Source organism: Canis aureus, chromosome 3 (genome assembly GCF_053574225.1).
Source record: "Canis aureus isolate CA01 chromosome 3, VMU_Caureus_v.1.0, whole genome shotgun sequence".
Taxonomy (NCBI): domain Eukaryota; kingdom Metazoa; phylum Chordata; class Mammalia; order Carnivora; family Canidae; genus Canis; species Canis aureus.
The window spans coordinates 42,253,911-42,267,753 of NC_135613.1; the positions used below are offsets into that span (position 1 = coordinate 42,253,911).

Consider the following 13,843-nt stretch of genomic DNA (forward strand, 5'->3'; position numbering starts at 1 on the left):
TAATTTCATTTTTAAACTTTTTACTTTTAAATCAAAGTACACTGGTCATTGGTTCTGCATTCCTATAGGACTGACAGTTATTTATGACATGTTACCTCCCTTTCAGTCTTCATGCAGTTGATTTTTATTGATTTTTTTCACATTTAAGTGCAGAGCTTTGATTTTATTTCTGTCATTTCTGGAATTAGATTTAGTTCATCATAGATGTTCAGATCTTTTTGGATGTGATTCTTTTTTTTTTTTAAAGATTTATTTATTTATTTATGATAGACAGAGAGGCAGAGAAACAGGAGGAGGGAGAAGCAGGCTCCATGCCGGGAGCCCGACGTGGGACTCGATCCCGGGACTCCAGGATGGCGCCCTGGGCCAAAGGCAGGCGCTAAACCGCTGAGCCACCCAGGGATCCCCTTGGTTGTGATTCTTTATGTTTTCCTTTCCACCATTGTGCTCTTAGCCAACTTGATCAGCAGCAAATATTAGTTAAGCATTATGTTCTTTTAAAGTTTGTTATGATTATTTGGTGTTATTGGCACTCTTATTTTTGTTACTTAAGATTCCTGAGGAAGTACTTATACAGGATTTTCTGGAACTGTGAATTATTGACTTAACTTGGTCATATTAGTGATTTAAATTTCCTAGATGGAATATTAGTTAAGCTATATTTTCAAATCTAGGAATTAGCATTTCTAAATTTTTTTTTTAATTTTTATTTATTTATGATAGTCACAGAGAGAGACAGAGACATAGGCAGAGGGAGAAGCAGGCTCCATGCACCGGGAGCCCGACGTGGGATTCGATCCCGGGTCTCCAGGATCGTGCCCTGGGCCAAAGGCAGGCGCTAAACCGCTGCGCCACCCAGGGATCCCGGAATTAGCATTTCTAAAATCAATTTTAAACATGATATCTAAGTAAAATATAGTGTTGTATTGCAATTCTAGAATGTAGAGTGCAGCATATTGAAAAGGGGCTTTTTGATGGGCATCCCCGGTGGCTTCATACTGGGCGTGGAGCCTACTTAAAAAAAAAAAGAATCTGAGTAGTTTATAATAACCTTGTATGAAATCAAGAATCAATTTTGGAAAGGGATTGAATTTTAAGTTTTCCCCTTACTTTGCCTCTGTGATAGAAGTTCTAGTGAATAGTAAAATGATTAAAAATGGATGCTGTAGGAGGGAGGAAAGGGCATTTATATAATCCAAATTTGCATGATATTTTTACATAGTCTTATTTACTACTTTGAGTCATTCTACTTAATTGAGATGCTGGACTTCATTAGTTCTAGAGTTGACCTTTGCGATATTTAAATAAGAGAATAATTTTCATCACTATATTGTATACTTGAAACTGGTATAACGCTGTTAACTATACTAGAATTAAAATGAAAAACTTAAATAAAAAATAAATAAAACTAACATGTTTTATTACATCCTTAAAAAAATTTTTTTTTGCTCAGTAGGTGGAATGTGCCAATTTTCTCCTAGTTTTTACAGTTGGCTATTGTATTTTTTTGGTTATATTTAAAGTATATCCTGTGGCGCATAATTGTGGCCCATAATTTCTCAAAGCTTTTTGCTTTTATTTATTTTTATATTTTTATTTATTTTTAATTTTATTTATTTATACATGAGAGACACAGAGAGAGGTACAGACACAGGCAGAGGGAGAAGCAGGCTCCATTCCATGCAGGGAGCCTGACAGCGGGATTCAATCTCGGTTCTCCAGGACCACACTCGGGACTGAAGGTGGCGCTAAGCCACTGAGCCACCCGAGCTGCCCAAAGCTTTTTGCTTTTAAACCATCCAACCCAAGGAAAAAACTGAAAAAAAAAAAAAAAAAAAAAAAAGAAAGAAAGATATAAATAGTTAATTGCATTTTACTGCTTTTTCTCTTAAGACTTGGGTTTCCAGTCTTAAAAGTTATTATCCTAGAGGAGAACACAGGCAGCAACCTTTTTGAACTTGGCTACAGTAACTTCTTGCAAGATACATCTATGAAGACAAGGGAAACAAAAGCAAAAATGAACTCTTGGGACTTAATCAAGGTAAAAAACTTCTGCACAGCCAAAGAAACAGTCAACAAAACTAAAAGACAACCTACAGAATGGGAGAAGATATTTGCAAATGACATATCAGAAAAAGGGCTAGTGTCCAAGATGTATAAAGAACTTACCAACTCAACACCCAAGAATCAATCCAATCATGAAATGGGCAGAAGACATGAACAAAAATTTCACCAAAGAAGGCATACACATGGCCAAAAAGCACATGAGAAAATGCTCCGCAACACTTGCCATCAGGGAAATACAAATCAAAACCACAATGAGATACCACCTCACACAAGTGAGAATGGCGAAAATTAACAAGACAGGACACAACAAATGTTGCAGAGGATGTGGAGAAAGGGGAACCCTCTTGCACTGTTGGTGGGAATGTGAACTGGTACAGCAACTCTTGAAAACAATGTGGAAGTTCTCCAAGAGTTAAAAATAGAGCTACCCTATGACCCAGCAATTGCACTACTGGGGATTTACCCCAAAGATACAGATGCAGTGAAACACTGGGACACCTGCACCCCAATGTTTATAGCAGCAATGTCCACAATAGCCAAACTGTGGAAGGAGCCTCTATGTCCTTCGACAGATGAATGGATAAAGAAGATGTGGTCTATATATACAATGGAATATTACTCAGCCATTAGAAATGATGAATACCCACCATTTGCTTCGATGTGGATGGAACTGGAGGGTATTATGCTGAGTGAAATAAGTCAGTTGGAGAAGGACAATCATCGTATGGTTTCACTCATACGTGGAATATAAGAAATAGTGAAAGGGATTATGAGGGAAAGGAGGGAAATTGAGTAGGAAAAATTAGAGAGGGTGACAAACCATGAGAGACTCCTAACTCTGGGAAACAAAGAAAGGGTTGGGGAAGGGGAGGCAGGGGTTGAGGGATGGAGTAACTGGCTGATGGGCACTGAGGAGGGCACTTGATGGGATGAGCACTGGGTGTTACTATGTGTTGGCAAATCAAACTTAAATAAAAACATGTAAAAAAAAAAAACCAAAATCATTATGGCATAAAAAAAAAGACTTGGGGTTATTAGTTCTTGTAGAGGTTCATTCTATAAGATAGAAAGATGTGGTTAGTCAAAGTATATTTTGGAAGAACAGTAAAAATCAAACTACATAAATTAGTAGAATACTTTCTGAAACTAAATAGAAAGGTAAAATTCCTCTTCCTCTCTGTACCAAAGATAAATCATGCCTTTTAAACTATATTTTTTTTTACATGTAGGCAAACGTGCTTTAGATGGAATTGATTCTGCTATCTATATATCTGTTGTTTTTCTTTGTTACCTTGTAAGAACCAGTCCTTACCACATCCTTACCATATCTTTACTACATATATTGAATCCCATTTAACAACATGGAGAGCTGCCTTTTGAGGTATATTTCCCAACTAGAGGACTAGGGAATAAAGAACTTAAAACTACCCACTTTCCTTCTTGCTGACACCCGAATTCTTTATCTTCCTACTTGGTTTAATGAGTTCTTTGTTGTACCATGCTCAGCTAAATCTTGGTCTTTCTTTTTTTTTTTTTTTCCCTCCAGGCTACTTCTTCATAGACCTAAAAGTCAATATTAACTGGAAATGAAGTATCACTTAAAATTCTCTCAAACTCCTAATCCCAAATAATTTAATAACATTTCTCTGATGAAGAAAAGAAGTAACTGACTATGCATTAAAAGTATTTTGGCATTGGTCCTATTTTTTTCCCTCCTTAGATTTGAAGAAGAAATATGGAGAAATGGCACTTGATGACAATTGTGGTCTTAATAGGACTAACAGTACGGTGGACAGTTTCTCTTAATTCTTACTCAGGTAACACATCTTTACTCTTTAAAAGATGGATAAATATTCCTTTAAACAGTTTTGTCGTCCTCCTTTTTATAATAGTTTATAGATATCTGACTGGGACAGAAGAATTTTTTTTTTTTTAAGATTGTATTTGTTTATTCATGAGAGACACACACACACACAGAGGCAGAGACAGGCTGAGGTAGAGGCAGAGACAGGCTGAGGTAGAAGCAGGCTCCATGATGTGGGACTCAATCCTGGGACTCTAGGATCATGCCCTGAGCCGAAGGCAGGCGCTAAACTGCTGAGCCACCCAGGGATCCCATGGGACAGAAGAATTCGAGGCTTTTTTGATATGGTCAAGAAAATAAACATTGAATTCTAGTGAAAATAATATGTGTAAGAGCTAAATAGAAGCATAGGCTTTATGACATGAGAAAACAAAAATGTATTTTAATGGGGAAGATGACAAGTTGATAAATGATTACATATTAAGTATCAAAAAGAGAACTGAGCTAGTACCTGAAGGTGGGAATGGAATCAAAAGAGGCTTTTGTTTGTTTAGGGTAGAGAGGCCATGTTACTAGACTGAAAGGAAGAGAGGAATGGAGAATAAGACTGGGAATGATGTAAGAGAAGAGGAGGGAGAATTAATGGTACATGGTCCTGGACGGGGGATAGGATTATATTCAATCCTGTATTTATTTAGCACTGCTCATGGTCCAGGCACTGCTAGGTGCTAGAGTACATGAATATCCAGTACTGAAAGTGTCCACATTTTAGTAGGTAAGTGGTCACAGGACAATGTGGTAATTATGACTAGAAGTATTTGTAAAGTGGGATCCCTGGGTGGCGCAGCGGTTTGGCGCCTGCCTTTGGCCCAGGGCGCGATCCTGGAGACCCGGGATCGAATCCCACATCGGGCTCCCGGTGCATGGAGCCTGCTTCTCCCTCTGCCTGTGTCTCTGCCTCTCTCTCTTTCTCTCTCTGTGACTATCATAAATAAATAAAAATTTAAAAAAAATAAAAATAAATAAAAAAAGAAGTATTTGTAAAGTACAAAGGTTACATAGAGAAGTGAATGATCAAGTTGCATTAGAAAAAACTTTTCAGAGAAGATGACATTTGAGTTCAAGGTTGAAGGATGAGTTGGAACTTGCTAGGCAAATGAAATAGGGAACATGGGCAAAAGGATGGTAGAGTGAGAGCATGGTTTTATTTATTTAATTTTTAAAGATTTTATTCATGAGAGAGAGAGAGAGGCAGAGACACAGGCAGAGAGAGAAGGAGGCTCCATGCAGGCAGCCTGACGTGGGACTCGATCCCGGGTCTCCAGGAGCACGACCAGGGCCCAAGGCAGGTGCTAAACCACTGAGCCACCCAGGGATCCCCGAGAACATGGTTTTAAGTAGTCAGTATTGGAGTATAAAAAGAAGGAACAAAACGATGCGGAGGGAGCGGCTGGAGATTTAGCTAAACACTGTGCTTGGCAAATTACTTGTGTTTTAGAAAGATAACTTTGTAATAATGCACAAGGTTTATAGGAAGCAGGTTGGAGGTAAAGAGACAAATGACATAATCATAATAATAGAAATAAGAGCTATTTTAAGTATTTACCATATGCTAGACACTAAGCATTTTTTAAATTTTAATTTTATTTATTTTTTTAGCATTTTCTTTTACTTACCACACTACTGAAGATAGGTATTGTCTCTAATTTACAAGTGGAAAATAAGACAGCTGATAAATGACAACTGGGACTCAAATATAGTTGTATTTTATTCCAAAATCAGTGCTTTTATGACACCACTCTGTGCTTCTAAGAAGTCCTGAACTAAGCTATTTAAAAGATAGATAAATGAATCTGAGAAATAATGAAGAAGTAAAATCACTTCAATGCAGCAGTAGACTTGGGCTCAAATCTTCATTTTTCTTTGCTTGTTAGCTGCCGGATCTTGGGGTAGTTATTTAATCTCTATGAACCTCTTTTACAAAGGTACCTCTTCTACAAAGTGGAATATTAATATATATTTTAACAGGGTTGTGGGGATTACTTGAGATCATATGTATGAAACATATTTTCTTTTTTGGTAGTGTAGGAATATAATCAGCATATTAATGCTTCACAACTGTTCTGTTATTTGATCTTTACATCAGATCATTTAACCCCAGAATGTTTATTGAGTGTCTGCTGTGCGGGCAAAAATACTTTACTGGTGATCAAGTCTTTCAGTCTGGCTTTTAGGGTGACCAAGAATAATAAATGGTATTTTCTTATGATATTGTGGTTTATAAGAAATATATATTTGGTCTTTGTCCTCCTTCTGGCACAGAGCCTCTAAAAACCCTTGGGATTTTCTAAGTGAAAGTGATAAAGTTGTCTTTTGCTATGGTAATGACTGGCTTTTGGACCCATCTATGGATGGGGACTGGTTGCCTGGAAAACCTAATTGGGTCTTTAGAGGGTTGGAACCTTCAGTCCCACCCTCTGATTTCCAGGGAGGGGAGAGAGGCTGGAGGTTGAATCAGTCACCAACGGCCAGTGATTAATCAATCATGCTTTTGTAATAAAGCCTTCATAAAAACCCCAAAGTAGGATGGAGCTGGTGAACACATGGAGACTCAGAGGGAATTGAAGCTCAGCGCTCTTTCCCCATACCTTGCCCTTTGCATCTCTTCCATTTGGCTATTCTGAGTTACATCTTTTTATAATAAACTGATAATCTAGTAAGTAAATGTTTCTCTGAGTTCTGAGAGCTGCTCTAGGAAATTAATCAGACCAAAGGAGGAGGTTGTGGGAACATCTGCCAATCAGTCAGAAGCACAGGTAACAGTTTAGACTTGCAGTTGTCATCCAGGGTTGGAGGAGGTTGTTGGAACCTCTGATTGATAACTAGTTGGCCAGAATCTGGGCTTATGACTGGCCTCTGACATGGAAGGTGGGGGCAATCTTATAGTACTGAACCCATAACCTGTGGAATCTGATGGCATCTCTTGGGCAGATAGTGTTAGGATTGAGTTGTAGATATGGAGTTGGTGTCTGAGAATTGCTTGTTGCATGTGTAGGGGAAATCCCCCCTCTCCCCACACTGTAATTGGGTCCCTGAATCACCCTTTTATTTCCCTACAGATGTTCAGAGTCAGGTGGATAGAACAGACTTGTAAATATGTACTATATAAAAATATAGTGTGATATAAACAAAGTAGACTGGAACACAAGAGACTTGTAATTCAGACGAGAGGCTTGGAGTAGGGATGCCTGGTGGCTCAGTCAGTTAATCATCTTCCTTCTGCTCAGATCATGATCCTGGGATCCTGGGATGGAGCCCCCCATCCAGCTTCCTGCTGGAGGGTGGCGGGGGGGCTGCTTCTCCCTCTCCATCTGCCACTCCCCCTGCTTGTGTTCTCTCTCTCTCTCTCACAAATAAATAAAATCTTTTTTTTTTTTTTTTTTTTAAAGAAAGGCTTAGAGTAAAACAATGATAACACGTTTGTTCTGAAAGGGATTGAGGGAGGATTTACTAGGCAGATACGGAGGCGGGGAGACTATTCCAGGGACAGGAAATAGCATGAACAAAGACCAAGAGTTCTCTGTGATATGTTGAGGATGTAACTGTGACTGGAATACAGGGTGCATGGTTAAGATGGACCATCGATGATGTAGGAATAAACGGGGCCAGAATGTGAGCCAAAGTAATGTGTGAGGGTTTATCTTTTAGGCAGTGGAGGCTTTTAAGCAGGGAATTCACATGATCTGGTATGCTGTTTAAGAAGACAACTATAGAGGCAGCATGGAATTTGGAGTAGAACAAGGAGGGGCTGATGGTAGCAAGACCATACTGGCAGCATATATGTGCTGTGGCCTTACATCAATTTATAACACTTATTTGAAGTGTTGCACAAAGCTGGTTGCAGCGGTCTAGGCAAAGGATGATGAGGCCTAAGTGACTAATTTTGAGCCACATTGAATAAAAATCAACAAAATGTAATGAAAAATTGTGTGTGGGGATAAGAAGGAAGATTTTGACAGTGAGTTTGATTTCTAGTTCAGAGATCCTGAGACTTGAAAACACAGCAGGCTCAGTGGGGAAGGTAATGAATGAATTCCATTTTGGATATGTTAAGGGTTGGGTACATTTTAGTCATATAAAAAAGGGTCAGGAATCCCTGGGTGACTCAACAGTTTGGTGCCTGCCTTCAGCCCAGGGCGTCCCAGGATCGAGTCCCACATCAGGCTCTGCATGGAGCCTGCTTCTCCCTCTACCTATGTCTCTGCCTTTCTCTCTCTTTGTGTGTCTCTCATGAATAAATGAATAAAATCTTTAAAAAAAAAAAAAGGGTCAATTGTGAGACATAGAATTTGGTTGGGGGCACAAGAAGACATAAATCCACTTTCAGCTGGTCACAAAGAGCAACAGTTTAGGCTCTGGCTTCATACTTCAGTGCAGCTCTATGATGAACAAGTTGGGCCAACTGCAGGAATCCTTTTATCTTGGCTAGAACCAAAGTAGGCAGGTCCTATTTTCATTCAGTATCTCTCTAAGCTCACACACAACCTTAGCTCTTAACAAAGTGCAAGAGATGAACCAGAAAACATTTGTGTCCTTTTTTTTTTTAAGATTTATTTATTTATTTATTTATTTATTTTTTATTTATTTATTTATTTATTTATTTATTTATTTATTTATTTATTTATTTATTTATGATAGAGAGAGAGAGAGGCAGAGGCAGAGACACAGGCAGAGGGAGAAGCAGGCTCCATGCAGGGAACCCGATGTGGGACTCGATCCCGGGACTCCAGGATTGTGCCCTGGGCCAAAGGCAGGCACCACACCGCTGAGCCACCCAGGCTCAAATTTCATCTCAGTCATCCATTCTAAGCTGTTTTTAGTATTCAGGCAGTTCCCAAAGGAAAGGGTCCCTGTTACCCCACATACTTCACAACTTTTGGTAGTATTAAGATTTTGAATTTTTGCCTCCCTGGAGTGTGTGAAATGATATTTTATTATGCTTTTAATTTGACTTTCCTTCATTACTAAAAGCTTAAACCTATTTTCCTGTTTACTGGCCATTTCTATTTCCTTTTCTGGGATATTTGCTATCATTTGTATATTTCCATTTTTTTTTATGGATTCTGTATTTTTTTTTCCTCAAGCATTCTATATTTTGGAAGCTAACCTTTGTACAATTGTTAATATCTTCTTCTAGTTTATGGGTTATCTTTTCATATCTTATTCATGAGAGACACAGAGAGAGGGACAGAGATATAGGTAGAGAGAGAAGCAGGCTCCATGCAGGAAGCCCCATATGGGACTTGATCCTAGGAACTTTGGGATCATGCCCTGAACCAAAGGCAGATGCTCAACCGCTGAGCCACCCAGGCCTCCCTTCTTATCATATCTTAAGGTTCTTTTTATTTTAAGTTTATTTAAGTAATGTCTATATTCAACATGGGGTTTGAATCCAAGACCCTGAGATCAAGAGTCGCATGCTTTTTGACTGAGCCAGCCAGGCACCCCACATCCTAAGATGTCTAGATAGACAGGATAAAATAGTGAAATTTATTAATCTTTTTCTTTTATGATTTGTGCTTTTATTTTTTAAAAAAGATTATTTATTTATTTATTTACCCAAAAGAGAACAAACCATGGGGAAGGGGCAGAGGGAGAAGCAGACTCCTTGCTGAGCAGGGTGCCTGATGCAGGGCTGGATCCCAGGACCCCAGGATCATGACCTGAGCCAAAGGCAGATGCTTAACTTACTGAGCCACCCAGGCACCCCCACACTGGGACTTTTAATCCATTAAGATGATATGTATCTTCTCCCTTTATTTAACAAGGAGAGGCAGAGGGGGACAGTGAGAGAGAAATTCAAGCAGATAGCACTGAGCCAGGAGCCTGATGCAGGGCTCGATTTCATGATCCTGAGATCATGACTAGAGCCTAAAGAAGAGTCTTCTACTTAACTGACTGCGCCACTCAGGCACCCCTATTTAAGTCTTCTTTTTACATGAAAGTCTTATGTATCCTTTATTAGATGTATTCCTAGCTATCTTACATATTTTTCTCTCATTGTTACAGATATCTTTTATTTATTTTTATTATTTTTAAATATTTTATTTATTTATTCATGAGAGACAGAGAGAGGCAGAGACACAGGCAGAGGGAGAAGCAGTCTCCATGCAGGGAGTCTGATGCGGGACTCGATCCTAGGACTCCAGGATCATGCCCTGGGCTGAAGGCAGACGCTAGACCGCCAAGCCACCCAGGGATCCCCTATAGATGATATCTTTTAAAAAACTGTTTTTCTTTCATTTTTTAAAAAAGATTTTTATTTATTCATAAGAGACACAGAGAGAAAGGCAGAGACATAGGCAGAGGGAGAAGCAGGCTCATCGCAAGGAGCCTGATGCAGGACTCAATCCTTGCACCCTGGGATCATGCCCTGAGCCAGAAGTCAACCAGTGAGCCACCCAGGTGCCCCTGTTACTCTGATCCTAATGGTGGTTAAAGCCACAGTGTTGGGGACATTTATAGTGCAAAAAGAAAACTTTTTTTTTTTTTTTTGACCACTGATCACTTTAACAGAGAAGAGGAATTATTAAAAGGGGTTGAGAAGAAACCTTGAGGAAGGAGTATTAGAGCCTGGAAACCAGGAAATTAGAGAATTTTAAGAAATAAGGACTGACCTAAATTCTAGACTGTCAAGTAGTGTGAAAGGTAAGACTAGACAAAAGATCTCCAGTAGGCCATTGTGAGCCTTTCAATTATCAGATTGTAATGAATTGAGTACTAAATGGAAGTTAACAAGAGGGCATATCAACTCTTAGAAGTTTGTTTTTTAAAGATTTTATTTTTATTTTTATTTTCTTATTAAAGATTTTATTTATTCATGAGAGACACAGAAGGAGAGAGGCAGAGACACAGGCAGAGGGAGAAGCAGGCTCCATGCAGGGAGCCTGACGTGGGGCCCAATCCCAGGACTCCAGGATCACGCTCTGGGCAGAAGGCGGTGCTAAACCACTGAGCCACCGGGGCTGCCTCAACTCTTAGAAGTTTGTGAATGGAAGGAGGGAATTAGTTTGGTAGCAAGAATGGGGGAAGGAGGTCAGAAGAAAAGCCCAGTTAAAAGTTGTTATGTAAAATGTGTAATTTATGTTACCTTTGCTTTCAACCCATAACTGGTCCATTGGATGGTCATCTCCTTTTCTTCCTTCAGAACTATTTTATTCCTTTTTATTTTATTTTTATTTTTATTTATTTATTTTTTTAAGAACTATTTTATTCCTAACCATTATGTTGTTCTTATATAATTTTCTTTTTGTCTTCTAATTTTGACAGGTACATTATTTTCTTTGAACTTTTTGGGTTGAGGTGAAGTTGAAAATAACTAAAGGTATAGAGTAGAATAATATAATTTAAGAAATTACGCTATTTTAGTGTTACTGGCCTATGTAATCAGATGCTTAATGGAAACTGGAAAAGGACAATAAGCATATATAATACTTTTCTATCCTTGTGGCTTACTTACGTTATTTATTCTAACATTTCTCTCCTAAAGTCTGAGTTTACTCAATTACTTTTTCTGGAAAACAGGACTCCTGCTTATTTTAAACTTCACTCTTGGGGCACCTGGGTGGGTCAGTGGTTGAGCGTCTGCCTTTGGCTCAGGTCATGATCCTGGGGTCCTGGGATTGAGTCCTACCATCAGGCTCCCCTCCCCACAGGGAGCCTGCTTCTCCCTCTGCCTATGTCTCTGCTTCTGTGTGTGTGTGTGTCTCATGAATAAATAAATAAAATCTTTAAAAAAATAATTAAGTTGTCCCATAAGAAAGTCAACTTAAAAAGATTACTTTTGGATTACTGTATAGGACAAGTATTGTTATTGCACAGTAGTAGAATATTTGTAGGCATCTTTTATAGGTGGTTATTATATGTTTTTGTCATTTTTCAGATGAGAAGAATAAAATGCTGAGCACTAAGAAAAAATGGTGATTCTGTCAGAGTTCTTAGCCCCACTGTAAAGAATATAACATTTTTAGCACTCACATGTGAAGAACTTCTATATCATAGGAGGCTGGGAGAATTTAGAATTAAATATGAGATCTGTGATTCTGCTGAGATTTTTTTTCCCTCTTAATTAGAATACTTTTTCTGTTATCATAATTTCTTTTTAACATGCTTATTTTAGTTTACTTTTCATTTATCTTATTTTAAGATTGTAATTAGGAAGCACTCAAGTGAGGAAGCTCAGGTCTGCTTGCTAAGTATTAATCCATTACTTCTCCTTTGAAATGCATATATTGTATAGGCAAACTACTTAAATGTATTGTAATTTAAATTTATCTAAAATGTATACCTCTTACATATTTACATTATACCCATTAAGTGCTGCTTATGTAATTAATTTTATAGACCTAAAAATTTGAATAAATATTGCTTGTTACTTTTAAACAAGCTTTGGGAGGAAACAGATTCCTTATTTCTTTTTTTTTTTTTTAAGCTTATTTATGTTTTAGTAATGTCTACACCTGTCATTGAGCTTGAACTCACAGCCCTGAGATCAAGTGTCACAGGCTTCACCAACTGAGCCAGCCAGGAGCTCCAGGGAGGAAGCAAATTCTGATTTCAGTATTGGTTGTTTATGTCTTGTAGAGATTCACAGTTCCTCTATAGTTGATCCCAAGTGTTATCCATCTTTTTGAGCAAAAAGCAACACTTGAACAAAGGAAAATTATTTTATTCTAATATAAATTTTCCCCCAAAAGCTGTGTAGAGTGTTAAGAAGGGATAGCCATAGAGAATCTTTTTTTGCAACATATCAGTTACTAAAGTAGACTGTATTTTATTTATTTTAAAGATTTTACCTATTCGTGAGAGACACAGAAAGAGAGGTAGAGACATAGGCAGAGAGAGAAGCAGGCTCCATGCAGGGAGCCCGATGTGGAACTCCCATCCCGTGACTCTTGGATCAAGCCCTGAGCCGAAGGCAGACAGACGCTCAACTGCTGAGCCACTCAGGTGCCCCTATTTATTTTTTTAAAAGATTTTATTTATTTACTGAGAGAGAGAGAGCACAGAGGGGGGAGAAGCAGACTCTTGCTTAGTAGGGAGCCCAGCGTTGGGCTTGATGCTAGATCATGACCTGAGCCAAAAGCAGATGCTCAGTCTAGGTTAAGCATCTGACTCTTGGTTTTGGCTTAGGTCATGATCTCAGGGTTAGGGGATCAGGCTCTACACTCAGTGGGAGGTGATTTGAAGATTCTCTTCCTCTCCCTTTGCCTCTACCCTTGCTCTTGCACTCTCACCCCATTAAATAAGTAAATTTTAAAAGAGAAAAAAAAGAAAGAAAGAGTGTCACCTGGGTGGTTCAGTTGGTTAAGCGTCTGCCTTTGGCTCAGGTCATAATCCTGGGGTCCTGGGATCTAGCCCTGCATAGGGCTCCCTGCTCAGTGGGGAATCTGCTTCTCCTTCTCCCTCTGTCCTTTTGCCTATGTTTTCTCTCTCTCTTTCTCTCTCTCTGTCTCTCTCACTCTCTATCTCAAATAAATAAATAGAATCTTAAAAAAATAAAAACTAAAAAGAAAAGAAATCTTAATTATACTGGTTTCTCTACTTATCCACTGCTATTTATAATGTTTCCTTTTATTCACCAAGAACATATAAAAGGAGGATTTTGTTCTGGAAAATTTTAGCCAAATTCTCTTTTCTTAGAATGTTTAAAATTTAAATGTAAAGGCAGTTAGAATGTATTGTTATCAAAGAAACTACTTGTTTTTTTAATTATAGCATAATTCTGGTTAGTTCAACAATTAATAAAATGGAATATTTAAGTGCTCTTAAGCCCATTTCCTTAAAAAACAAGACAAAATTGAAACTCCAGGAATATACATTAGTGTGTTTTCTTTATATAATTCTGAATTTTATGTAAATGAATTTGTAGAATTAATCACTGTGGAAGGAATCCTTTTTGTCCTTCCCAGG

General features: G+C 38.3%; 1 protein-coding gene across 5 annotated transcripts in view; it reads left to right on the plus strand.

Annotated features, from left to right (window-relative positions):
- Positions 1 to 13,843, plus strand: part of ALG6 (ALG6 alpha-1,3-glucosyltransferase) — a 63,219-nt gene that overhangs the window by 2,983 nt on the left and 46,393 nt on the right. For 2 of the 5 annotated variants that reach the window (XM_077892093.1, XM_077892095.1), the window contains exon 2: positions 3,788 to 3,884. In XM_077892093.1, the coding sequence (XP_077748219.1) occupies positions 3,803 to 3,884 (82 nt within the window). In that variant the 5' untranslated portion in view covers positions 3,788 to 3,802. Of the gene's footprint in view, positions 1 to 3,613; positions 3,885 to 10,447; positions 10,580 to 13,843 lie in introns of all 5 variants that reach the window. The other 3 variants (XM_077892097.1, XM_077892098.1, XM_077892094.1) reach the window with 3 other exon arrangements.